The 26,063-nt window shown below is 34.6% G+C and overlaps 3 protein-coding genes, 1 long non-coding RNA gene and 1 other non-coding gene across 11 annotated transcripts; 3 read left to right on the forward strand and 2 right to left on the reverse strand.

Annotated features, from left to right (window-relative positions):
- Nucleotides 1-1,496: 1,496 nt before the first annotated feature.
- LOC7471104 (protein Iojap-related, mitochondrial) lies at nucleotides 1,497-5,250 on the reverse strand. Of its 2 annotated transcripts, none has more exons than XM_006379646.3 (5): nucleotides 4,896-5,250; nucleotides 3,590-3,943; nucleotides 3,187-3,274; nucleotides 2,631-2,728; nucleotides 1,497-1,743 (listed from the first exon to the last, which is right to left on the reverse strand). In XM_006379646.3, exons 2-5 carry the CDS (start codon nucleotides 3,887-3,889, stop codon nucleotides 1,669-1,671), a joined length of 561 nt encoding a protein of 186 aa, XP_006379708.1. In that variant the 5' UTR covers nucleotides 3,890-3,943; nucleotides 4,896-5,250; the 3' UTR covers nucleotides 1,497-1,668. The 2 variants fall into 2 exon arrangements, with proteins under 2 accessions (XP_006379708.1, XP_002312333.1); XM_002312297.4 differs by having other exon boundaries at nucleotides 3,590-3,909; nucleotides 4,896-5,243.
- A 3,285-nt stretch (nucleotides 5,251-8,535) lies between these two features.
- Nucleotides 8,536-11,756, forward strand: LOC7485906 (peptidyl-prolyl cis-trans isomerase CYP21-4). 5 transcript variants are annotated; one of them, XM_002311348.4, is made up of 8 exons: nucleotides 8,551-8,826; nucleotides 9,428-9,599; nucleotides 9,728-9,767; nucleotides 9,934-9,987; nucleotides 10,349-10,434; nucleotides 10,758-10,895; nucleotides 10,983-11,130; nucleotides 11,221-11,756. In XM_002311348.4, the coding sequence occupies exons 2-8, from the start codon at nucleotides 9,448-9,450 to the stop codon at nucleotides 11,305-11,307; spliced, it is 705 nt and encodes a 234-aa protein (XP_002311384.1). In that variant the 5' UTR covers nucleotides 8,551-8,826; nucleotides 9,428-9,447; the 3' UTR covers nucleotides 11,308-11,756. The 5 variants fall into 5 exon arrangements, with proteins under 5 accessions (XP_052311015.1, XP_002311384.1, XP_024462124.1 ...); XM_024606356.2 differs by having other exon boundaries at nucleotides 8,551-8,721; XM_024606355.2 differs by having other exon boundaries at nucleotides 8,552-8,826; nucleotides 9,433-9,599.
- Nucleotides 11,757-13,475: 1,719 nt separating this feature from the next.
- LOC18101477 (uncharacterized) lies at nucleotides 13,476-16,339 on the forward strand. 2 transcript variants are annotated; one of them, XR_008059846.1, is made up of 5 exons: nucleotides 13,476-13,650; nucleotides 13,812-14,108; nucleotides 14,268-14,405; nucleotides 14,968-15,614; nucleotides 15,737-16,339. It is a non-coding gene; the product is annotated as an uncharacterized LOC18101477 (long non-coding RNA). The 2 variants fall into 2 exon arrangements; XR_002983073.2 differs by having other exon boundaries at nucleotides 14,968-16,339.
- Nucleotides 16,340-16,382: 43 nt separating this feature from the next.
- On the reverse strand, nucleotides 16,383-21,650 carry LOC7471107 (aldehyde dehydrogenase 22A1). The gene is made up of 14 exons (XM_002312298.4): nucleotides 21,261-21,650; nucleotides 21,103-21,143; nucleotides 20,769-20,873; nucleotides 20,542-20,669; nucleotides 20,121-20,243; nucleotides 19,630-19,783; nucleotides 19,291-19,394; nucleotides 19,134-19,212; nucleotides 18,708-18,803; nucleotides 18,481-18,618; nucleotides 17,989-18,204; nucleotides 17,474-17,665; nucleotides 16,897-17,040; nucleotides 16,383-16,767 (listed from the first exon to the last, which is right to left on the reverse strand). The coding sequence occupies exons 1-14, from the start codon at nucleotides 21,370-21,372 to the stop codon at nucleotides 16,615-16,617; spliced, it is 1,785 nt and encodes a 594-aa protein (XP_002312334.2). The 5' UTR covers nucleotides 21,373-21,650; the 3' UTR covers nucleotides 16,383-16,614.
- Nucleotides 21,651-22,657: 1,007 nt separating this feature from the next.
- LOC112328546 (small nucleolar RNA snoR114) lies at nucleotides 22,658-22,747 on the forward strand. Its single transcript, XR_002983562.1, has one exon. It is a non-coding gene; the product is annotated as a small nucleolar RNA snoR114 (small nucleolar RNA).
- The last annotated feature ends 3,316 nt before the right edge of the window (nucleotides 22,748-26,063 follow it).

Raw genomic sequence — 26,063 nt, forward strand, 5'->3', positions numbered from 1 at the left:
ACACTACATGTGTTTTAAAAATATAAAATTATACAATTAAACATATAAGTGCTCTGTGCACGGTAACAAGTCATCAACAATTAATATAGTTGTATATATGAATTATTGAAGATATCTTTTATATTTAATACTATGTTTGTAATGTTTAAATGCTTGCTTGTTGTCTATTAAATGATTTAATATCATGTATTTCAAAGAGGAATGTATCAATTACCTAACTTACATGCATAGTTTTGAAACCCGGCTCGGCCCGGTGGGTCGACCCGGGATCCGGCCGACCCGGGGCTGGAACCGGACCGGGTTGATGAAAAAATAAAAAAAGTTATGACCTGGTGTGACCCGGCCGACCCGGCGGGTTGACCCGGCAAAACCCGGTTGCAACCTGTTGACTTTTGTTTTTTTTATTTTACTAAAACGACGCAGTTTTGAATTTTTTTTAATAGGGATTGACCCGGCCGATCCGGTCAAAACCCAGAAGCCGAGTCTTCAACCGGACCGGGTTTAAAAACTACGCTTACACTTGCACTGCCTGGTATTTGGTATGGAGATGTTACATACAATTACCAAGGGACATTAACATACTAATTTATATATATTGTTATTTAATTATCATTATTATCACATGTTAATAATTGTAAATTAAAATTCACTTATAAAGTAAAGTTAGAAGCCTATATTGATTTCTACAAGGATTGCAATGTAATACTGCAATAATAAGCATTATATATTAAAAAATCAAAGATTGTGTTGTCAATTATTAAGTAAAGTTTAGTTAATAAGTGAAGATTAGATATTTGAGTTTATTTTACTGGATTTAATATAATTATAAATATATATAAAAAAGTGAACAGTAAAAATATCATGTTGTTGTAGTTAGGTGAAACCTTCACCCATATATGCTCTCGACCAGAGTGAAATTGGATTAGAATTTATCCGATCTGCTCTGACACCATTCAGATCGGGTAAAATATTCAACTCGATCGAGTGGGCTGATGTTGGATGGCATTCTAGTAATACATACTACAGTGCTCAATCCCACGTCATCCAATGCGAGAAGGGATTTTGGGCCCATGAAGCACTCCTTCCCAAAAGGTGTTTTCTCAAGGGCAAGGCCCGTCAAATTTACAGGTACGCTATGGTGAGATGGACTGCAAACTGAAAGTTGGTAAACCCACAAGTTAGCTCCAAGGTTTTAAGGTGAGACAATAACTGTTTGGAGACTCCAAACTAACTATTAACATCGGTACATTAAAATTCTCAGACTATTAAAAAAATATTAATTTAATGTTTTTTTGAATTAAAAATATTTTTAAAAAACACAGAAGAAAACTTATGCCAAACATCCTGTAACTTGCTATAAATCCGTTTTTGTAGAAATATAAGCCAAGAAAACAATGTATCATATGACATATGCTATTATCATCAGGTTGTGATTTATGAACTAATTCCTCGTTCCTTTTCTGGAATTTTTGTACGAAAAAAAGATGGAAGAGAGATTCCAAGCAAATGATGTGACAATATAGACAATTCTGAAGAAAACTGCAGAAAATCATTCATAAGAGAACAATATACAGTTTACACGTACATATTGATTGAGGAAAAAACTTGCACGAGAAAACTATATCGGCAACAATGGCAGCAGCTGCTCATGTCACAACTATTGATGCTTCAGGCACCTCTATTTGCTGGTCTTTTAGAATTGTTTCTCTTGGGACGAATCTTGATAAAAGCTTTATCCAAGTCCTAAACAGATGAAACAAAAAAGGACATCAGGTTTTCATTTCCCCTCTAATTCGAGGAAATTTCAGGTTAAGCATTCAACACATGTTATAGAATATTTTGATACAGAAAAAAGGCTAAAGTACGACTTCACCCATACCATGTCAAGAAGGAGTCAAAAGAAACCAATTAATACAACCATTATTTAATTTAAAAGAAATTTTTTGAAAGCTCTGACATGGTAATAAAGCCATTCCAAATGAGGATCGAGATTGAATTCTAACCATTTGCTTTACAAACAGGATGCTAGTAATCACTAGATCACTCCAAAAATCACCGAGTCATATTATATACAAACAAAAACTTATTATATGCACATATATGCAAGTATATAGAACTCTCACAAGACCAATACATCGCTCCACAGCTTAAACATAGAGAATATTTTGATCATAACTGCTCATTATTAAAATAATTAGAAATCTGTTTCCCCTTCAAATCCACAAGTAAAATAATCAGAAAGCCAGTAGCAGATTCAGAAGACACAAAATGGATAGAAGGTAGAAATGATTTAAAAAACAGAGATGCGGTTATAGCAAGATGACTCTCAAAATTGAATACATTTCTCTTGGAACCGGGATAAAATTTTAAACCAACTTGCTTAAGAGATTGGAACTCAACTGCTTTAATATACTTGGATTTCTCTTTTGTTAAATGCACATTGATTTTTCCTACAAAGCTAAAAAAATCAACTAACAGTCTCAATTTGTGTTGATGCATTCCTCTATCTTCTAGATCAAGAGGAAAACACAACTTACAACGTCATGCATCAGTGGGTGGGTGTGCATGTTGGGGTGTAGCAGATTGGACAAAGACCAGAAAAGTTCAAAATCCTTGATTTTATCTTTTACCTGATCTGGTTCCTCTTTAGATGCATCTGAGGTCCAAAGACTTTCCAAATTGTAGTACGCTCGAGCTTTCTCGTCAAGAGCATGAACTATCACCTTGCCTGCAGAGAGAAAAATTACTAAAAGAGCAAGATTCTAGAAATCAATAAGCCACTTTATCAACGTAAAGTTCATCAAAGTATCAACGTAAAATTCATCAAAGTATCAGTTTCACGATTATGCTAACATAATTTAAGTCAATTTCATGTAGCTCATAAGGTTATCATCAGCGTGAAATAGATGCCCATATAGAGTAAGATAGAAATTGAATAAGAAAAGATAAGATGGAAATTCTTTGACAAGCTCGTTTCCAGTTTTCCCCTTTAAGCAGCGAGCAAGGGAACTCTAACCAACTCAACTTTGCGATACGAGTAATTAAAGCTATTAGCTGGTTGGTGTAACAAATTTCTAGTAAAATAGAAGGGGGGCTGTACTGATTATACCATTAAAGGACCAATATATCTAACTTTTGATTTTCTGTAACAGCCTACGTATCTAACATCATAGAGTGGAGACAAACCAGAGTCAATAACAATCCACTTTCCTCCCTCTTGCCCTTCCACACTGGGGAGGGTCATTCGCTGAGCCCCCTTTTGCTTTTGCTTAGCCTGCTCATGAAAAAAAAAGAAAAATAATCTCAATCCTTGGAAAAATCAATAAACATCTTACTACAAATTGTTCTTAAACACCAAAGAAACCATCATCAATCAAAACAACAAAACAGCAATAAACACAAACCCTCCTGCACTGCCCAAGAATTCAATGTGATACTGAAAGGTTCATTTCTTTTTCCTTCCCTAAATCTTCCCATGAGCCAAATTGCAAATATCAAACAAGGAAAACGATACCAATTGCTAATATTATTCAATTTAGCTGCCTAAGAAGTCAGAGAGAGAGAGAGAGCAAGAGAGAGTTGAACGTGCCTTGTAAATAAGGGCTTGAGCAATGTTTTTGACATGCCATGTGGACCTGCCAGTGGCAATGACCATATAATCAGCCCATTCAGCGTGCTTTTTAGCTGGTATAACTTTCACGTCATCTGCTCTCACATCAGTGAGAACCTTCTCTATCTCGTTTAGGTCCAGTATGCTTCTGTCACTGTTGGATTCAACAGCTGATGAAGAGAAAGTATGACCGGAACCTGACAACACAGGTTTCCATGGATGATTCAGGAGTGAAGATGAGAGATGAAGAGACCGAGATCGCAGAGTTGCAGCCAACATTTTATCACACCAGTCCAGAGCTGTTGAAGCAGTATGTCAAAATGGCTTGCAAGCCTGATGCAATGCACAAACAAATTATAAAACTAGCTTGAGTGGCACGTGCTTTCTGTGATTATTACTAGCAAAACAGAACTACATATGCAACTAAACTACATTGTGTTCCCAACTGTACCAGCCACTGCTCAATGGCAAAAAAAAATTCTTTTTTCTTTTTCTTTTTTTTAGAATGATAATGAAACGTTAAGCATCACACAAATTGCATACTTGCATTGTGTTACAACTTCATCCCTTATTCTACTCTATGGTTCACATTTAAATTACCGTAAAAAAAAAAAATCTCCTCAAAATTTACTCTCTTCATTTGGTGGAGCAACCCAGAAAGAATCAAACCTCCATACTAATTCAGGCAATTCCGCTACGATCTCTAGTGTTGGCTAAAGTAATAGATTGACAATATTCTTTCATTTCAATTAGCTGAACAAAAAGGTCCAAGGGCATAAGAAATCATGCTGGTACCATCTCAACCAAATCTCGATGAAACAGTATTAAACTAGCATATGTATTACATTACATCACGGCACTTAACTCATCATTTAGCCATATTCGCTAACAAAATTCACATTTTTGCTACCATATAAATAATTCCTCCTCCAAAACAAAAAATCTTAAATAATGAGATTCGGTGTCTTTTATAAGTTCTTTCTGTGTAAATTATTTAAAAACACACAAATAACACAATAAAAAGTCTTCTTCGTGATTTGAATATATATACAAACTAAAAAGTTGCCACTTGAAGAAGCATTTGACAGAGCAAGAGAGGATTTTGTTGGCCAAAATAAAAAGACACAGCTTCTTCTTAACCTCTCCCCATTTTTTATCATGTAATGCTATCTTGAGAGCAAGAAATGCATCAAATAATTAAAGATGTCCTCACCATTCCAGTAACAAACCCTAAATACTTTAGATATCTAATAAGTAAAAAAAGAAAAGAAAAGAAACGATTTACCTTTTTATCTGCCGTTTTATTTATCGCTTTCCACCGACAGTAAGAATAAGAGAAAACCCTGAATATATCTAGCTCCACAAAGCAGACGATGACTCACGATCGAGCTCCTTCTCTCTAGAATAACTGGAGAGTTTGTCTCTGGCAGCCAGGGAGGGGCACCGTACAGCACCGTTATTTCTTCTGCCTATCAAATATTCGAATAACATGTCATAACTTGGTACTAGGTTTTTAACTTTTAAGGAACTGATGGGTTAGTCCCTCCAGTTCAGGAACTCCACATCTAATCCCTGTATATTTTCATAATACATTGGATTAGTATAGCAGTCCCCCCGTTAGTCATCAATCACCGAGGTATCTAACTAGTGAGATAATGTATTCAAATTCCAGAGTGCTTCTCTTTTATTTATATGAAAGTGGAATCCAAAAGCTGTTGATATGGATAAAAGTGGATGATATAAATGTATTTTATTTTTTGCAATTGTATTTTAAACAGTGTTTCATGAAAAATTATTTATTTTTATTTAAAATTAATTTTTATATAATTTAAATGTGTTAATGTCAAAAATAATTTTTTAAAATAAAAAAATATTATCTTAATATATTTTCAAATGAAAACACTTTAAAAAGAAATTACTAGTGCACTTTTTAATATCAATTTATTATAAATCAAGTCTTCAATTTCTCACTGCATTTTCTACCGTTTTTATGAAGCTTGTTTTTAAAGCCCGGAAAGAAGAAACCTATTTTTAAAGCTCGGAAAGAAATCGCTTTATAATTAATATATTTCAACCTTCTAGATATTGGTCTATATTATGGGTGATCATTTTCGGTTCGGTTCGGTTTTTATAAAAAAAAAAAGTAACCAAACTGAAATTATTTAAAAAAAAAACCAAAAGCGAACCGAAACCGGTTCAAACCGACTAGTTTTGTTTGGTTTTTTAGGACAAAATCGGTTCAAACCGGTTTGGCTCGGTTTTTTCGGTTTGGTTTGATTTTTTTTTTGTTTGGTTTTTTCGGTCTTAGGCTTATAAAACCAAAACCGAACCGGATAATTTTTTCAAAATTTTAATCGGGTTTTTTTCATGGTTTGGTATTTTTTGTTTTTTTTTCCGGTTTTCTCGGTTTAATCAGTTTTTCGGTTTTTTTGCTCACCCCTATACTATTTTAAGTGAAGTTTTGCTTTAGTTTGTGTTGTTTCTGACCTTTAATTATTGTTATTTCGCTATTTCATTTTACAATATTGTTATCTCTACACACCACTTCGTTTCTATCTTTTTTGAACATCAAAGATAATTATTGCATTAAGAAGTGGTGAAGCTAATTATATGATAATGAGAGAAGACCTCCACACCGAAATAAATCTGTATTTATTAATCATCCCATGGTCGAGTTTCATTTGTTATCTAATATATATATTTTTTAACATATGCTCAACACACACACGCACAATTATATTTATATCAATTTATTTTTCTATTACATATATGATATATATTAAATGTTATTCTCATTGAATTAATTTTATTGGAAAATATTCATGCTTCTTCACTTTTGATTGATATGCCTTGTTTGCTTTCACAGAGCTTTTCTTTTAATATTATTTTAATATACTAGCTAATTATACTTGAAATAACCATACAAGTCCAAGACACAATATCTCGTATAAAGATGAACCAGACCATTTTGAACCAACAGCAAAAATCATATTCCAGAATCTTTCTTCTAACCACGTGCAATATAAAATTAGGGTAGAATCAATTCCCTTGAGTTGATCATAATTCCTAAGTAGCCCATCCTGTAAAGTATCATACTCTATCAAGCTGAATTTTATCCTCTGATTCTAGCCACCTGTCCTTCTCTCTTGAAAGTGCATGATTCCATCGCTCCTAATGTGAATGTCAGCACTATCTTATCATTCAGTGCGTCAAGTAGAAGAGATTATAATAACTTTACAAGAAATAAATAAAAAAACTCAATTAAAAAATAAATAGATCAGTCCAGACAAAACTGTAACTAGTATCAGGATAATTTTACATGAAAAAATATGAAGCTTATTTTCTAATAACACCCTACCTCGCTAGTAAGATATTGTCCGTTTTGACCCATGAATCTTACGGATTTGTTTTTGGTAGTCATGAATAACCAAAAAACACGTTTTACTAGTCAAGGTGAACATGCTCATATAAGGCCGTCTCTCAAGTTCTCATTCGCCGATGTGAGATATTACAATCTATCCCCTTTAAAAAGCCCGACGATCCCGTCAGCACTACCAGACATCCAGTGAGCCGGGCTCTGATACCAATTGTAACTCCCCATACTTTCATATGTATTTATAGTTATTTTCCTACGATTTGGTACGTAAAAATACGAGTAATTTTTGTTTTAGGACCATTGCATTCACGACAGGAGTAGATCCTAGTTTTTGTTCACTTTTTGTTATCTAGTTCTATGGAATATATCCTTGTATTCTGAAATATTAAAACATTTATATAACTCAATCTGTATAATTGATGTTTAAACTTGACTTGATGAACTTAACTCTGAAATTCATATAATCATGTTCCATGTATGCGTGTTTATCTCATTTATTTCTCTTTAACGATATTTGTTGTTCAATATATGTGATAAATATTATGGTTATGATGATAACGATGTTTGTGGGATGGAGACCGAAGATAATTGGGTCGTGATTGAGTTATGAGATATGAGATATGAGATATTAGAAGTGTAAACATGATATATGTCGATAACTTGGGACCTCCCGATATAGGGGAGGCTCTGCCGAAATTTTGGTGGAAATTTCGGTAGACTTGTATATGAGAACTGTATATATATATAAAAAATTACTCGTATTTTTACGTACCAAATCATAGGAAAATAACTATAAATACATGTGAAAGTATGGGGTGTTACAAGTCTAATATTAAATGATAAAATAAAAAAAATAATCAGAGAAAGTAAAACAAAAACGACTCAAACAAGAGTATTTTATTTTTATTATAGACCATGCATTATTTTTTTATATATAAAATTAGGTCCCGGAGCTCCACTAGAAGGAGGATATCATTCCTAACTCCACACCCAACTTAGACGATGTTAGAGATTATGGTGATAGTTGTTTTTCAAAATATTTTTTACTTGAAAATATATTAAAATAATATATATTTTATTTTTTAAAATTTATTTTTAACATCAACATGTAAAAATGATCCAAAATTATAAAAAAAATTAAATTTAAAACTAAAAAAAATAAAATTTTTCAAACTGCACAGGAATTCAAGAAGCCAATTGACATTCCTGGTTATTTATAATCCGTAGATGGAGAGTCGTATGACCAAAAATCGGCTTTGTACAGAATCCGAGGACCATATAAATTTTTGTCTATTATTTTCTTTTAAGAAAAAGACTCCAATCCGAGGACCATATCTTTGAGGTTTGAAGTTGGGCCAGAGTGTACAAACTACAAACCCATAGACACATAAACTTAGGCTAGGCTCAAGTGACATTCAACCCGGACGGTCTAGATCATCTCCCCTCCACCTCTAAATGTCATCATGACTGTAAACGTGTCCGGTACTCCACCTTGATTGATTCAATCATAACCGTCTGCTCCACTCCCACTATACAGTCAGTTTTTGAATCTACTCCTCACGTGGAACCCACCTCACCTTGAAACTTAACTAATTAATTACCATCGCCTGATAATCTATTATAATACAAATTCTACCAACTCGCAGGTTCTCGATTATCTCCTTAAGCAGTAGAAAAGTCATTAACGTCACCGGCTGGGGCACGCTAAGAATTAACCAACTCTGTCAAAATTAAGGTACTGCCTCGCTAGTCTTCAAGCTACATGTGCTGTGCGATTATTACTTTTTATGCTCTGATAGTCTCTGAAATGTTAGGGTTTCTATTCTTCCGAACTTTTTAGGTAAATTCTCTATCTGAACTGAAGTTCTAGTCTCTGAATTCTATTTCACTGAGCTGAAAATCACCTTTTTCGTTAGTTTGAGAGGAATTTGCTGTTTCTAATCTTGTTGTTCTGCACTTATTTAACATCAAAAAAAGAGAAATGGCCATTGTGAACTGTTTTATCTGATTAACTGAACTTGCAAAACAAGAATTAGACACAATTTTTTTTTATTGGATGTTGCATTCGGTAAGTGCATGATCGCTTCGATTGTTGGAATTTACTCTCGTGGAATGGATTTGAGTTTGGTATTTATTATAAAGGATGTTTATTTAATTGTATGTGTTGGCTTGTTGGTAGGGAAAACATATATTTTAGATAAACACGAAAAACTTATAGAAGATATATATGGTAAAGTTAGCTGTTCAGTCATTTTACGACCGGGTTTAGTTTATTATTGAAGTGATTTTTGATGGGTGTAAATGCAAGTTGATATATTTAATAAATTAAATGACGAGAAAGGAAAGTGGTGTTGTAGAGATGCTTACTATGGTTTCCATTTTACTTTGTAAATGCATGTTACAGTTACTGCTTGTGACATAGTTTATTTTGTTTGTGAAAGTATAGTCAAAGTTACACTCCATGGCAAGGATAAAACCTCAGGCATTGCTAAATCAGAGCAAAAAGAAGAAGGGGCCGGCTCGAATCAGCGCCACTACTATATTTCTCTGTAACTTAGTTGTTCTGGTGATTATATTGTCCTTAGTTGCAACATATAGACATTGGTCACAAAGGTTTGCTGTCCCTCCCTTACTCAATGGCACCTGTTGTTTTGTGGATAACTGTCATCAGTTTTCTCACGAGAATTTACTCATGGATCTCGTTGAGAAATGATTCTTTTGATTTAATCCATAATTTGCAGGTCAAAGAACCAACCAGGAAGTGGCCTGTCAACTTTTGAGGTATATAATAGGATTTCTTCTTCATCATTTTTTTTTATAAAAATTGTCTGGTAATTTCTTAGTCATCTAGCAATTCAGGGATTCTCTGATAAATACAATCATAATTATGTTATTTTGTCGAAGTAAATCTGTAAATTTGAAGTTGATTCCATTTTATGTTACTTAGGATACTGCCGATTCATTTGCAGATTCAAAGAAGTATGATCTCCCTGGTTATGCTGTAAGTTGTTGAATTAGCTTGCTACAATTTTTATTTATTTGTGTATTTCTTTGACAAGCAAAGTTAAATATCTATATAGAAGAGCCATTTATGTGTGGGTGTGAGTGGCCCATCTCTGAATGTGAAAAGTTTCTCCTAGTGAAGTTTAACTGGAGTCTTAAAACATACATTGTCTATCTGACTGTTTCTGCTGAGATGCAACTGATTTATGACTTCTTGAGCCTTTCTTAACATCTTCGATTCTATCTTAATGGCTCTATGACTAATCCTTTGTATCACCTGCATAAAACCATATTTACATTGCTGTAATGTGATTGAGATCCCTTATACTTACTTGTCGTGATCTTTCATTCATCTGTAGATTCTGAATACATCAAAAGGTTATATAACAGTAGAACTGTACAAAGATGGTTCTCCAATGATTGTGGACAAATTCCTTGACTTGTGGTAAGCAACAACATATGTTGGGATTCTTTGATCTACATCTACTGTTTCGTTAAACTGAAACATGGTTTACATGCAATAACAAGAATGCATTGAATGTATTTGGCTGTTTTTTTAATTTTAAAAGGACAGTTGCTTAGAAGATCCATTCTATTTGCTTTAGTTTTTTTTTTTTTGTGATTTTGTCTAATAGCAGAAGACCAATTATTTGCTCAGTTTCTGATTTGGTAATGTAGTTATTATGATGCTCTTCTTTTCTTCATTTTATTTAGTTCTATATTCATTAGCTTTGTTTTACTCTTAAATCTTCATATATGGTTTTGCAGTCAAAAGGGGTACTTCAAAGGGATTCCTTTCCATCACGTGATCAAGCATTATGTAATTCAAGCAGGGCATTCCCAAGGGCTCGGAGCTGCTGAAGATTGGACCACAAAAGGAAAGCTCCACAGTAGGCTTGCTACAAGGTTTTTTGCCTTGAAATTTTATGACTAGCATTTTATGGAATTTGGCTCATTGTTTCCGCGATGATAATTTCTAATTGTGATAATCAGCCCAAAGCACGAGGCTTTTATGATTGGAACCTCAAAAACTAGAGACAGCACAGGATTTGAGCTATTCATTACAACTGCACCCATTCCAGATTTAAATGACAAGATTTTGGTGTTTGGACGGGCTGTAAAGGGTGAGGATGTGGTGCAGGTACAAAGCATTTGCTTCATGATCTATTTGCTCCTCTTCCTTCCATCTGTATCATATTGGATTAACCATTTATGTGCAATGCTCCATCAGGAAATTGAAGAGGTGGACACAGATGAACATTATCGCCCCAAGTCTCCAGTAGGGATCATTGGCGTGACACTGAAACGTGAAATTTAAGTGCTATTAAATGGTTTTCGCAATTGCTGTGGCTGCCTTCAGAGATGCTGCGTACTCGGTCATTTCTGTCAAGGTTTCTGGGTGCGACATCATCTCTTCATGCTTCTGTTTCAACTGCCCCATGCAGACATCTTTCTCTAGTTTAGAATTTTTTTGGGAGGGGTGTTAAATTGACCCAACTTGTTTTGGGTTTTAAAGGGCTAATATTTGGATAGGAGAAAACACTTTCTGTTGATTCTATGTATAACAAACATGTCATGTTTCACATCTGGTCCTGTTATTGTTACCGACAGTTTGTACTTAACTGCTGTTGGTTGTATATCAACCATGAAAATGCCATTTCATCGTCTATGAGATGGCATCCTTCTTGTCATCATGTTGTCTATGGTTGGATACAATGCAGTCACTTCAGGCTTCAGCCATGATGTATTTTAGACGGATTTCAAGCTTTTCGTCTTCGTTCATGCTTGACATTTAAAACATTTGTAGCGTTTTAAACCATGCATCCTCCCATCTCCCTTAGAAATTTAAACGCATATGTGGTTTCAATCCTGAGATAGAACAGATGCCTTTAGCAATCTGATCGACAATTCAGAAAAATAGTGAAACGCTCCAGTCTCTTGAACCTCCCTCTCTTTTCGTGACACCCATAAAACGGTTAGGCTACAGTACGCGAAATTAACACGAATAACATAGTCGAGCTTTATTTCACGAGTGTTTTATGGCTTGGGTTTAGTTATATTTTAATTTAATATGTTGCAAGGAAAAAATATGAGAAACATATCCCTTGGACCAAAAAAAATCAAATCAAAATGACAGGAAAAAGAAAATTCATGAGATTATTTTTCATACTAAAATCTTTTATTATTAACAATATTATTATTCTTTGAATGGTTAGGATTTTTTACTTTTAATATTATTATTATTGTTATTCTTTGGATGGTTACGATATCTTTTAAGTAAACCATCCATATCCAATTCCAAACCAGTGCATCAAAACTAAAAAATTTCTTCTTTTCACCCTTATTGAGCTTTTTATGTAGTATAAGAGGGTGTTTGTTTCTGCGTTGCTTCTGCGATTGAAGCAAACCACATAAAAATTGGTGTTTGATAAAGTATAAAACATGGTTTACTGTTTGTGGGAACTGGTATTCTTTGCGTTTAAAACGCAGGTGAATGGAAAGCAACTCCAAGCTGCTTCTAAAGCTATGCCATTTTTTGTTCTACTAGATTTTAATCAGTATAAGTGCACCAAACAGTCTAGTGACTGCCTTTATGGTGATCCATCATGTTCTTCCTAACAGGCATTCGAGACTCCAGAAACAAAGAAAACGATGAAAATGGATCAACCCCCATTAACAAAGGAAGTGCCCCAGTCGCACAGGCAGACCTGGAAAAGCTAGGGTCAGAACTTGGGGGGATGATGAAGGACACACAACAGAGGATATTGGTGAGTGGGGATGGATTCGATGAACTTGGAAAGGAAGAAAAGCCAAGTAGAGTGAATTAATTCACTCTGCACAAAAAAGCGAACAGTAAAAAAAATTAATTTTTTATTTTTAATTGTGTTTTATTCAAAAAAACTAGTGTTTAATATTATTAAATGACACTACATAAATTAGAAGGAAATCGCATGATGGTGTAACATTTGCAGAATTTGATCGTAATCCCAATGTTGTTCCTGATGATATTTTACCTGATTTTGTTGTAAGCTCAAAAAATCATGAAAACTGTAGTTCTTGTCGGATAAATTTCGTACGTGATGAAATTGTAGATAATTTAATTGAACAATAAAAAATATTTTATATAAAATATTATTTATTTCATGATATAATAGCAGTAGTTAAACCTACAATATTTAAATTAAAAACTATCAATATTAATATATATCCTTTTTAGTTATTTTATAATCTTAATTTAAAAATCATTTTTAACCAAACACATTAAATTATTTTTTGTTCAATCTTAATTTCAACCATAATTTTTATCAAATATATATAAATATCAAACTAACCTTAACAAAAAAATATTTTTTATAAAATAACTATTTTCTAAAAACTAATATAATATCAAATACATTCCAGGTCTTGGAGGTTATTCTTTGAAATAACTACTCCCTTTGGACATATAAATAAACGTGCTGGGCCCAAAACTAAACCTTCACTCTTCTCCCATTAAAAATATTCCCGCGCCAAAACGCTAGAAGTTAAGAACCCTTCACTGGTTTTTGAAATCGCAAATCAACGAGTTAAACACGAGTCAATTCAATAACTCAAGAGAAGACTCACAAATGGACATAGACAATCAAGAAGATCGGTTTCTTGCATTCATCGATCACGCCAGGTCCGTTTTATCTTCCGTTGAAGACGAAGAAATTTACGATCCGAATGGAAACGGATCTGAGTAAATTATCAGGGTTTCTTTTAATAAATTATTATATCGTTGCTAGTTTTTTTTATTTAAGAGTTCATTAATCATTATAGAGTGATTGATTTGTTTTGAAGGCGTGGAAGCGAGCAAAGAAGAAGTGGATTGTCGAAGAATAGACAGGAAATTATGAATCGGTTGAAAAGGAAACACAGGAGAAATAAGTTAGCAAAAACTGCGACTCTTGATTCTGTTTATGAGAAGAATTTCTTGTCTTTAAATAGTGTCTTGGAAGCTGTTATTGTCGATGCTTTTGTTATACCTGATAGTGATATAAAATTAAAACGTTGCGTGTTTGGTTATTAGTTGATTCGTATGCTTGCTTTGGGTGATTTTTGGAGCTCGAACACTATCGACCTTTATCTACATCGTAGGTGAGTATGTTCAAAATATAGTCACTTATCTTCGTTAGTTTCAGTTGAAACTGATTAGCAGATGTGTATTAGGTGGATGGGTTTCTGTGGTTTCTATTCCATTCTGGTGTGTATTGTCTTTCAAGAATCTCTTTTAACGATTGTTTACTTCACTTGCAGCCTTGAAGCAACATGGAATGAGAATGCAGCAAGGGCTTCCTTCATAAACCTTAGTTTTTTGCCTGCATTGCTGACCTCATCTTGTCTTCACAAGTTATCTTGCCCCTCTGATCTATCCAGTGAAGCCAGTTGACTCGTGTAGGTTCTTACTTTACAGGCTTGGATCGGCTATTTTTGAATAAATCCTTTTTACTTAATTTCATTTCTATATGCTTTCCGTTGTCTATTCTATGGATGATTGAGTCAATCTATTTTTTCTCTTAAAAGTAAAAAAGATAGTTTGCATGACTTTGATTTCCTAGATATGACCGCAACGCACTATAATTAAATTGCTTGCTAAAACGTGGAAGGGGTACAAGAAGCAATCATTTGCATGATTCTGGATGATTGAGTCAATCTACGTTTTCTCTTAAAAGTAAGAAAGATAGTCAGTTTGCATGACTTTGATTTCCCAGATATGATCGCATCGTACTATAAATTGCTAGCTCAAATGTGGAAGGGGTACAAGAAGCAAAATGTCATGGTGGTAAAATGGTAATGGCATGCATTTTAGTGACAGAACATCTCCTAACCCTATTTCAAATTTTATGCGGTCATTAGCAATACAAATTGAATGAATGGGCAGTGCTTATGCTTTCTTGTGCTAATAATCCTTTTACTTATTTTTCAATAAAAATGTTAATGGATCTGTCGATTTCAGCTAGACCAAGTTGATCAATGTCATGCGAATACAAGATTTTCACGCTCTCATTGTGGACATGTTAACAAGATTCCTAGTGGGGAGGTCGAATGCAGCCTCTAATTGTGATGCTGAAGTTGCGCGCATATTCCACCTAAAAATCACTCTTGCAGACGAGACTGGAAAAATGTTTAGCTTGGTTTGTCGGTCAAACTGCCAGAGAGTTGCTGCAGATATCCCCTGGTGAATTCTATGATCCCTGAGATAAGGACTAAGCTCAATGATTTATTTTATACAGCACAAGCTTCTATTTCGTTTTTTTACTTAATGTTCCATGAACTTTTGATGATATCAACACAATGTCATTTGTAAGTACACATATTAGGTATGCCCATTTACATCCACTCATGTATGCATAGATTGAGAATGGTGCTGCTTTGAACATCGATAAATATTAAAAAAAAAACTGTCAATCAATTTGCTGCAATTCATGGTTGTCTAATTTGCTGTTCGAAGGTTGGTATTAGACATCCATTTTCCATGGCTCTTTGAGCATGGAACGGCTCCTGCAGTTTCCTTGGTTTTTCAGCTGCACAAATCTTCCCTTTTCCCAAGACGCTTAAAAATTCACGCAGGAGATGACACAATCTGAAGCACTGAAAGTAATTGTAAGCATAGCGACCACCTCAAAATCTAGTCACGAAGAATCTCTTGCAGGCTGACTACAATTCTCCTTTCCGGGGAAGTTCTAGTTCCTCACTTCATTCTTGATTCTTTGTACTTATTACAGGATGAACAATTTATGTATCCTTCATCACCCGAGAATGAGAGTTTCATAGTTTCATTAGTGAATTGCCAGAGGCAGGGTTATGGAATCTGTAGACAGGGTATAATCCAGGACCAGGAGGCTGATGCAATTCGGTGGGAGATCACTCGTGCATTAAGGTGTGAATAGTTTTGGACAGAAACAAGAAAACAATTTGCCGCATTAAAATTTCCTGGAAATACAGCAAGAATCACTCTCAGCATTCAATATTTCCCAGTGAACCTTGAACGGGATATCAAGGCAATCATGTCATTGTTGCGAGCCAGGTGTGGAAGTGCGGTAAATTCGTTGTTCTTTCCTAATAATTCATTATTTTATTTTTGAGAGCATCATTTCTGCTGCCGAAGGATCTACTTCCACGTGTCTACTTTGGACGAAAGGCGGGAAAGAAGCCGTGCTTTAAAACGGATGCTGAGCGAGGCTGTTCCATCATCATCAACGCTGGTGTTATTAATAAACTGTTTGTTTTTATTAAAAAAAATGTTTATTTTTATATTTTAAATTATTATATTTTGATATTTTTAGATTATTTTAATATGTTAATATTAAAATTGATTTTTTTAAAAATATTATTTTGTCAGTATAAACAAAATACGAGTTACGTGAGTCGTTCTGAATCAGAATTCTTCTGCTTTCTCTTGTTAACAAAGTTCAGCATAACAAAGTACCGAGTTTCTTCATGAAAATGAGATGGAACTGCATTTTGATTTCCAAATCAAATAGAAGTTCTGGATTAAGGATTCTTGATACTTGCAATTATGAACAATGGGAAGTCAAGTTCACAAAAGATCATCCGTGTTGGTGAAACAGATGAACAAGTCCCCATTCTTCAAGGATCACCCTTACTCATTTCTACTCTTACTGTTGCTGGAGTTTTGTTCTGACATGATCTTCAAAACATTGACCCCCGCTCGCAGCTTATCCCGTATGTTCAAGCCATAGAGTGCTTCTACAAGAGACTGCTGGAACTCAAAGCTGTTCTCCCCAACAGGATACTATTATAGGCAAGGGTCAATGTGAGTAATGGCAGCAAATTATGACCGCGCAAGTTAATGCTTTCTTCCCCTTAGTTCAAGAAACAAAACAGAACCAAAAGAGAAAAATGTAGAGTTTCTAAAGCCAACCTGGATAGGCTTTGGTATCTTGGTTTTAATGTATGGCCACAACCTATCTTCCACAACTGATTTCACAAGACAGCAAGCCCGCAATCCTTCCACACCAGCAAATCTGCCAAATCCACTGTGCTTCACACCACCAAATGGCAGGGACTGAGAACATCAAAAGGCATCAGTTAGAACTAAGATTGAAGAAAGATAAACTGAGAGTCATGCCACAAACAGATATGAAAGGATCAACTGCTCAATTTATTAGTTACTAGAGAGAATATAAACGGTAGTAAACTATAAAGCCATGCTTTGGTTTCGAAACAAAATATATTATTTTATCTGACTTCATGTAAAAGCAGAAAATGCATCACAAACAAATATTATTGCTTCATTTTATATCTGTTCAGTGAATAACTTATCCAATGGCAGCGTTGGGTTAGGAAAACTAGGTGAGCTGCAAGGCAACTTCTCACCCAGTCACCTTCAAGTATGAGTTTTTCCATCAAAATTTAAAAAAGAAAAAGAGCTTACATCCACTGGATTTTACTTGATGCAAAATGCAGAATCATACACATAGCACTTGAAATAGAAATACCTGACACATGTAATTTGATGCAAAGTCATTAACTGCAGCAACTCCACAATGTATCTGAGAAGCAATCTCTCTAGCTCGGCGCTGACTACCCGAAAAAACAGCGCAGCCAAGCCCATATCTTGAGTCATTTGCAAGTTTGACAGCCTCTTCATCAGTACTAAATTTCATTATCGGCATAATTGGTCCAAAAGTCTGCATGTCATTCAAGTTTTCATGGATTATGAAGGCATTCAATGAATAGAAACAAGAAGCCGTGAATGTTTAACCAACACAAATAACATACATGCTCCACATACAATGCTACTGAATCTGATCCATGTTTTCTAAAAGATGTCATAACATACTCACAGGAATTGAAGTCAAGCAGAAAGCAAATCTATTGCTAATGCAGATAGGATATCAATAAAATCGTGTCATTTATGATTCTCAAAAAATCCTCTTAACACAAAATTTTCCTTCCACGTTAAAAAATTATGTCCAATGTGAAATTGAGTGAAAAAAGGGAGTCCTGCTACCTCTTCTTGCATCAGTTTCATTGTGTGGTCAACATTTACAAGCACGGTGGGAGGGTAGAACTGATCAACTGCACCTTCACCCAGATGGCCAAAACTTCCGCGAACAACAATTTCTGCTCCTTTCTCTAAGGCATCATTTACGAGGATTTGGAGCTTATCAGAATGCTCTTGCAAGCATATTGCCCCCATATCATACCTACCAGCAAGGGGTGGTCCCTGCAAACAAGTAGCAGAAAAGCAGCAAAAAATGACTTTAATCCTTGGGTAGTGAGTTTGTTCTTAAATGAGTAAAATCTTAATAATCTTGCTAATAAAATTACAACAAATACAAAGATACAAGAAGATATACATGATCGAACACAAGAATATAGTCCTTGTTTTCTTTATGGATACAGCAGTCAAATGATCAGTGGGTAAAATCCAGGGAGAAAATTGCAAATATCATGAAAACAGATACCTATGCATAAAGCAAGTCAGAACAGACATACTTACAACTGAAACAGATTTAACAATTTTAGTTACTTCACTGACAAATGAAGAATAGATGTCCCTATGAACATAGAACCTCTCAGCCCCAGCACAATTCTGCCCACTTGATTGAAGAACAGCCCTGACAGCAATTTGTGCAACCTACATTAAGTGGAACATTGAGTAGGTGCCAAGGAATTGTTCAGGCATACTATGCATCAGAAATCAGAACAGGTACAAAGGATTCGTACATGAGAGACATCTGCATCTTCACACACAATAAATGGATCTTTTCCACCAAGCTCAAGTGTTACCGGTATAAGTGTGTCAGAAGCATTTCTCATTATCTGCAATAAAGCAAACCTTTCAGTTTATAAGCAATGAAAAAAACGTATGCAGCACAGTTGTGGCTTTACTTCACTTTTTACCCAGAACAAATAATACATGGCAGGGCATGTGCAGAAATATGATTAAAAAAAGGCACAAAATGTGCAAAAACTACTAAATTAAACTGCTGTTGGGAATAAATTATCAGCAAAACAAAAAGGAAAAGAAAAGAGCTTACTGCATCTGCCAATATTCCATCAAGTATGGATCAAATACGATGAAGTGAACTGCTATAATAGAAGTAAATGAAAACCAAAGAAAATCCATTCAGTTAGCCAAGAAAATCATACCATCTTACCCACACCAGGTGATCCAACAAATATGATTTTATCAACTGATGACACTAGTGCTTCTCCTGTTTCAGCAAACCTATCAAGATAGCTTCGATCATTGGCAAATAAAAGTATACACATATTTTAGTGCAAACATCTAAACAGAAATGAATACCCTGTGATTACGTCAACCAGATTTTCAGGAGCTCCCACAGCAGCAAGAGCTGCTTGGATTATTCTGAAATAGAACAATCCAGACCAGCTTGCATTTTCTGAAACCTACAATTGCAAGCATATAGTTCTCTGTCAGCTCAGCGGTTGCTAAAAGCCCAGAAAACCTCTCAGGTTAAATATATGGGCACATGTAACAACAAGTGATATGGATACAGAGCATTCAACAATGACATCCCAATATCGAAATGCGATAAATGACATTACAGATGCAGGTGCATCAATAGGTAACAAAAGCACTAAATGCAAATCCAAATAACTTAGTCATTGCAGCATGAAGTACCTTGATCACAATGCTATTCCCTGAAAAGACTGCCGCCAGCATTGGATTGAAGATATTATGGAAGGGATAGTTCCATGAAACTATGGCACCGATAACACCAAGAGGGTGAAACTCAACCCTAGATTTTTTGTAAAACATTGCTCTCCCAGAACATCTACAAAGATTAGAAGATTAAGAGGGCAAAGGTGTGTAGTACTTAAGGTAACCAATGTCAGTAATCCAGACAATTTACAAATAAAGTTGGTAAAAATTTGGATTCAAGCCACGACAAGTTTGTAAGTCACATGTTTCTGTCAAATAATATGTGCCAACCATTTAAATAAGAAATCATCAGAAATGCAGTGCGGCAAATAAATTTTTAAACAAATCTCTAAGGAGTCATCATGTCTTCTTATGCAATAAAGAGAGATTATAAAAAATAAATTCAAAAATGATAAGAAGTATATAAAAAAACAAAAGAAAAGAAAAGAAAAAAAGAAGGTAATAGGTACCGGTATTCAGGCTTTAGCCACTTCTCACCCTCTGAAAGAAGCCAAGTGATCTTCTCACATGTTGTCATTATTTCTCCTAAAGAAGCATCTACCATTGTCTTTCCAGTATCACGTGAAGATACTCTGATCAAAATAGCACATGACCAATCCTTAACTAACAGAGCAGCACTAAATGAGATGCAAAACAGAGAATTCATGTACACAGAACACCTTGCATCCCCAACCCAATCAGCCTCCCAGTAAAGAAAATAACTAAGAAATGGGTTGTTTCAAACCAAGGTCCCCTGGGACCTTAAGCATAGCAACATTTAAATGCTTGTCTGGTATTTTAATGTCAATAAACGTCACTTTGGTGTCAAACTGCTAATGATTAAGATCATTAATAATGGTTTAATAAAAATGGTGACTCCACCATCCTTACTCGCATATAAGCTCTTGATGTTCAATAATGTACTTGAGAAGAATCCGCAGAAACTGTCGTCTTTGCTTGAAGCTGCTTTCTGCCCATATTTTCTGAGCCTTCCTCGCCTGTGCCACTCGGTCATGGACCTGCAACCATACATTTCAACAGTATTTTTAGCCACAAATTTCACAAGATCATACATACCTAGATGCATGTTTAATAAGCATGTGTATATCTTCTCTAACCTCAGCAGGCGACAATGCAGGGAAGAATCCCAAGTATTTCATCGTCGCGGGCTCATAACACTGAACCTTTTTATCCGACTGCTGTGCCCTTCCTCTCGGAGGAATCTGGATCAAAACTCAATAAATTAATCCAATTGAAGAAATGAAACTATTCAAAATGAAAGAGAAATATAAACATTGCAAGAATCAGTAAAAATTGAAATATCGCAGTCCATACATTAGATTCCATGCACAAATAAATGAATGATTAATTAATTAAAAAGCCATTTTGATTTCCACATAAATGCAAAAGATAGATAAAATAAAAGATTCAAAATGAAAAAAAGAAACTGACATAGATGAAGCTGTTCTCTTGCGTTTGATTGCCCTCCGTGACTGCCGCAGATTTTAACAGACAGACAGCAAAAAAAAAAACAAAAAAAACAATTAATAAACTGACTATCATAAACAGAGACACAATCAATGATACGTAAGCAAGCGTAAATTAGTAACCGTCAGAGGCATCGACGTCGATTGAAGGCACATTGAAAGGAATGAGCATTAACAAGAAACGACAGATCGCGTACGCGGATGCAGCAACTATCAATGGCCACCAAAACGCCATTTCGTGTTTCTAGAAGTTGAAGCTCTCTCTTCTAGGGTTTTTATTTTTTATCTATAGATCTAGTTGACGAAGAATCGAATTTTGAATCCAAAATGCTTTGTTTTTTGTCAAGTGCTGCTGCTGCGCTACAAGAGAGTGTTTTTGGTTTTTTTGAGAATGGCCGCAGTTATTGGGGAATTATAATCCAAATTAAAATGAAATTAAAACAACCAAACAAACAAAAACTTAAGGGGAAAAAAAAAAGCGCTAAAATACAGTCTTCTATTCACTTCGTTAAAAGCTTTGGAATTTGGATTCCTTTACTTGCTTTCTGGAGTTGTAATTTAGAGGGGGGGTAGGGGTAATCTTCTTTTTGTTGCAGTGTTATTTATTCTACATAACTCCTCAAACATGTAATACCTCTGATTTTTTTTTTTATCATAATGTATAAATTGTTTTCTTAGATATGTACAACGATTATTTGTTTTTATATTTTGAAAATGTTTTTAAAAAATTTAATTTTTATTTTTTATTTAAAATTTTTTATTTTAATTTTTTCAAATTATTTTAATATACTAATATTAAAAATAATTTTAAAAAATAAAAAAATATTATTAAAAACATTTTAAAAAACAGCTTATAATCCAAACAAAACCTTTGATAATGTTGAATCGCAGGTTTCGACCAGCGTAGAATTCTCCTTTGCAAGGTGCGTGGGATTTGCATAATGATCTATTTCTTGGTATTAAAATCATGCGATGTGTTCAAAGTAAAAAATGAATTCCAGAATTTAAGTGCTTGTTATGAATTTTATTTTTTTTACAGTTCTACTCAATTGATTAAAGTATGGAAACTCAATTAATTTTATTTTATTTTGCAAATTGCATGCGTTGAATATGTGTTTATCTATTATATTATATGAAATTTATTAGATCCAACTATTAGAATAATGGATTCTTGCGGAGCTGTTGGGTTTTTGACATTTGTTAGATCCAACTACTTGTCTGTTGGGATAATGTTTTAATTCCAAGTTTTTAAAAATTTTATTTTTTTATTTTAAATTATTTTTTTAAATATTTTTAAATCAAATAATTTTTTTAAAAATATTTTTAAATAAAAAAACACTTTAAAGACACAACCATTTCTACTGTCCCGAACAATCTATTAATTGCTAATCGATTACCGAATGGTTTCAATATATAATAATTTTCAGGGATGAAATACAACATCTTAAGAAGAACCTGTGGTCTAGTGGTAGATAGTAGATACAGCGCCGGGATCAATTCCCGGCTGGTGCATCCCTTCTGAGCTGTGAAGAAATTTGAACTCAACGTGATGACAGGGTCTATAACTTTCGCCTGATCCTCTTGGGACGAAAGCGAGTGCTTCTGAGCTCTTTAGTAATTTCTCTTTTTAATTTATTCTGTTCAGTTTTTAATTTCTTTGTACCTGAATAATGAGTAGTAATTCAAGGAGACGTCTTTCTATATATGGCCACGTAACTCACGTTTCTTTTGGACAAGTTTCTGCAATGTACTGCTACTAGATTCTTGATTTTGCTCCCAAGTAATCAGGTTAACCTTTACTTTGAATAAAGCTATACGCTTTCGGCAACAGTTTCCAGGATGCCTTTCAATTTGGAAGGCAAACCCCAATAATCTATTCCTTTCGTTCACCAACTCATCTTGGATTCTTTTACATATATACGTATGTATTAGGGCATGCACCTTGCTGTGGAGTTTCTCAAAGAACTCCTGACTCCTTTGAAGAAGCTGACCTTGCGATCTTAGGGTGTTTGCTCAGTCATTACCGGATGCCAAAGCAGTAGGAATAAACAAGCAAACTTTATTTTAGAAGAAAGCCAGAACTTGAAAACCTAGATTGTTTCTAAGATCCAGATCTCTTTTTGAGTATCTTTTCCATCTAATGTGATTAGCCAATGTTACATGAAGAACAAAAATTCCTGCTACTTGTCAAGAGACCGATAATCTCATTAGTTGTAGACGAGACAGCACTGGTTCAGCATTTTCACAGAGCTGCTAATGCAGGTTGCTTAGAGTTCATTAATTTGATTATGGAAATTTCCAATTCACCTGCATGGCAGACGCCAAACGAAAAAGACCATATTTCAATTGACATCAGGCATGGCGACAATCTTGTAACTTCAATCAGAAGCAAAATGGAAACCATTTCTTCTTCGCACCATCTGCAGGGTCAAGGAAAGCCTTCGCAATGCAAACGAGAAGGCATACATCCCTGACAAAGTTTCAATTGGTCCATACCGCCATGGAACAGCACAAGTGGCGCTACGTGCATGCACTCCTCAACCGAAGGCCAAACCTGGAAGCATCCCTCGATGATTGTCTTACGGCCCTTAAGGAGGTGGAGCATGCATAGAGCATGCATGCTATGAAGAAGAGAGCAGCTTCGCAACTGATGAATTCCGGCAAATGATGCTAGTCGATGGCTGTTTCATCTTTGAAATGTTCCTCAAGTACTCTACAATGAGTTTAAGACGCCGCAATGATCCTGTATTCACCCCTCCTGGAATGCTCTTCGATTTGAGATCCAACAGGATGTTATTAGAAAACCAAATTCCCTTGTTCATTCTTCAAAGACTATTTGAAGTGGTTCAAATTCCTAAACAACGCACTCATTTCCTCACCGAGCTCGCCTTCCGTTTGATCAAGTACATGATTCCAAGAGATCCACGAATCCATCAGCAGAAATTTAACCAGGAAGGCATGACTCCACTAATTAACCAGTCAAATCAGAAACATTTACGTTGCGCAGAACTCCAAGCTGCAGGAATTAGGATCAAGGGGGCCAGAGCAGAAAACTTATTGGACATAAAGTTTGTCAGCGGAGTCCTTGTAATCCCACCTGTGATACTACATTAATTAATACACAGAAAGTCTCTTCAGGAATCTCACTGCACTGGAGCATTTTTCAAGTGATACTGTGCAAAACATCACCTCCTACGTTTTTTTCATGAAAAACCTATTTGACAGTGACAAAGATGTGAAGTTACTTCAACAAAGGAACATTCTAACCAACTATGATTCCACTGAGAAAGAGGTTGCCAGAAAGTTTAAGAAGCTATGTGAGGAGGTGAATTTGAACGAATCTTATTATGATGGGCTGTTTGACCAAGTGGGAGGAGCATAAAGGCACCAGGACGACTTGGCATCTCTATTTTCTAAGAAAATGAAGCGAAGTTATCGTAGAAATCCTATGTTACGTTTGGTTCTTTTGTTGTTTCAATTTCGGCCCTTTGTCTCTCCCATGTTGGAACCTTATTTTCTACACTTACTTTAATTTGTTCTTCACCGTTTTTAGGACGCATTAAGCTTTCATACTTCTTCATTACAAATAATCAAAACCCGTAACCATGAGAGAATTAAATGACATGTAAAATGGGTTTAGTGGATTTTAGTTTTGATGCGGGAATATACAATGATAATAACGTTAAAGGGCTGTGTTTGATGTTATTTTTTATGGTCAAGTGCTTTTTGAAAAAAAAAATTTAATTATTATTTTTTAATTCTTAAATGATATATTAATTTATAAAATAAATTTTAAAAAATAAAAAATATATATTATTTTAATATATTTATAAAAAAAATCATTTTAAAGAGCAATAATCAATCAACTTCAAGAGGCGGTGGATTGCCTCGGCAGCATTTGCGATTCTCGAGGAGCGTGAAGGCGACGCGCTTCCCCTGAATGTAAAGGAGGCACTTTGCCAGCTGATTTGTTTATTTGCCGACCAGGGGTGAAAGGAAGAGTTTATTATAAAACATAATAATAGGGAATGACTATTAGCACAGGACCCTAGTTTATGGGCACATACCATTATGGATTTTCTGCTACTTAAAATGACTAAAATACCCACCATCTGCTTTAGTCCACCGCCTTTCTATATTCGTTTGTCACCGAGAGAGACTTGATGAATGGCGTGTACGGGTTATTACCGAGAACAATTGAATATCTTGAGATGAGGTTTTATTCAACACCTCTTTCTAACATGTGAAAAGGTAGTAGTTTTTTATAACTACGTGTGTTTTGTTTTTTATGTTTTTTTTTTAATATTTGTGATGTACTGTGATGGATCATAGGTGATGATAAAATTTATTTTTTTAAAATATTTTTTTATTTTAAAATATATTAAAATAATATTTTTTTTATTTTTAACATCCATTAAAAGTTCAAAACTATAAAAAAACACTAAAAAAATTATTTAAAATTTAAAAAATTATTTTTTAAAATACAAATTAAACTAGAATGTCAAATAAAACCTTAATAAATATTTGATATTGTATTTTGAAGTGCATTTCAGTATTTTTTTTAAACAAATATGTTTGTCTTAAAAAAAAAACCCCATCAAATAGTGTTTCAGGGTCTAGTCTGTACCATAGGTAGATGGATGCCTCATTTTTAGTTAAATTATTATTTCTCGTGGTCTTTAAAGTATCATAGAACTGCAACTTAAGAGGTTAGAAGAGAGAGAAGAAAAGAAAAAAGAAATAACAAAAGCTGATAAGCAGAGAGTGAGTCGGAGAGAGATGGCAGCAGAGACGATAGTGGGTGTTGTTGTTTCCTTTTTTTTTTCTTGCTTGCCGTGAGATCTCTAATGGGAGTGGTATAGAAAGATATGGAGATATATATTGCGTGTTCACCTGTAGCAACAAACGTTGTTAAGTTCTTCTGTA

The sequence above is a fragment of the Populus trichocarpa genome, chromosome 8 (genome assembly GCF_000002775.5).
Source record: "Populus trichocarpa isolate Nisqually-1 chromosome 8, P.trichocarpa_v4.1, whole genome shotgun sequence".
Lineage (NCBI taxonomy): Eukaryota > Viridiplantae > Streptophyta > Magnoliopsida > Malpighiales > Salicaceae > Populus > Populus trichocarpa.

What these genes read in the sequence shown, in the direction of transcription:
- LOC7471104 (XM_006379646.3), bottom strand. Translation starts at nt 3,889, where the DNA reads ATGTTGGCTGCAACTCTGCGATCTCGGTCTCTTCATCTCTCATCTTCA. An exon ending in CTCAAGCCCTTATTTACAAG is followed by an intron (nt 3,275 to 3,589) that starts GCACGTTCAACT and finishes TTTCATGAGCAG; the next exon opens with GCTAAGCAAAAGCAAAAGGG. An exon ending in CTAAAGAGGAACCAGATCAG is followed by an intron (nt 1,744 to 2,630) that starts GTAAAAGATAAA and finishes TCATCTGTTTAG; the next exon opens with GACTTGGATAAAGCTTTTAT.
- LOC7485906 (XM_002311348.4), top strand. Translation starts at nt 9,448, where the DNA reads ATGGCAAGGATAAAACCTCAGGCATTGCTAAATCAGAGCAAAAAGAAG. An exon ending in GACAAATTCCTTGACTTGTG is followed by an intron (nt 10,435 to 10,757) that starts GTAAGCAACAAC and finishes ATGGTTTTGCAG; the next exon opens with TCAAAAGGGGTACTTCAAAG. An exon ending in CACAGTAGGCTTGCTACAAG is followed by an intron (nt 10,896 to 10,982) that starts GTTTTTTGCCTT and finishes TGTGATAATCAG; the next exon opens with CCCAAAGCACGAGGCTTTTA.
- LOC7471107 (XM_002312298.4), bottom strand. Translation starts at nt 21,372, where the DNA reads ATGGCGTTTTGGTGGCCATTGATAGTTGCTGCATCCGCGTACGCGATC. An exon ending in CTGCATTGTCGCCTGCTGAG is followed by an intron (nt 20,670 to 20,768) that starts GTTAGAGAAGAT and finishes GTATGGTTGCAG; the next exon opens with GTCCATGACCGAGTGGCACA. An exon ending in CACCTGGTGTGGGTAAGATG is followed by an intron (nt 18,804 to 19,133) that starts GTATGATTTTCT and finishes GCTTTATTGCAG; the next exon opens with ATAATGAGAAATGCTTCTGA.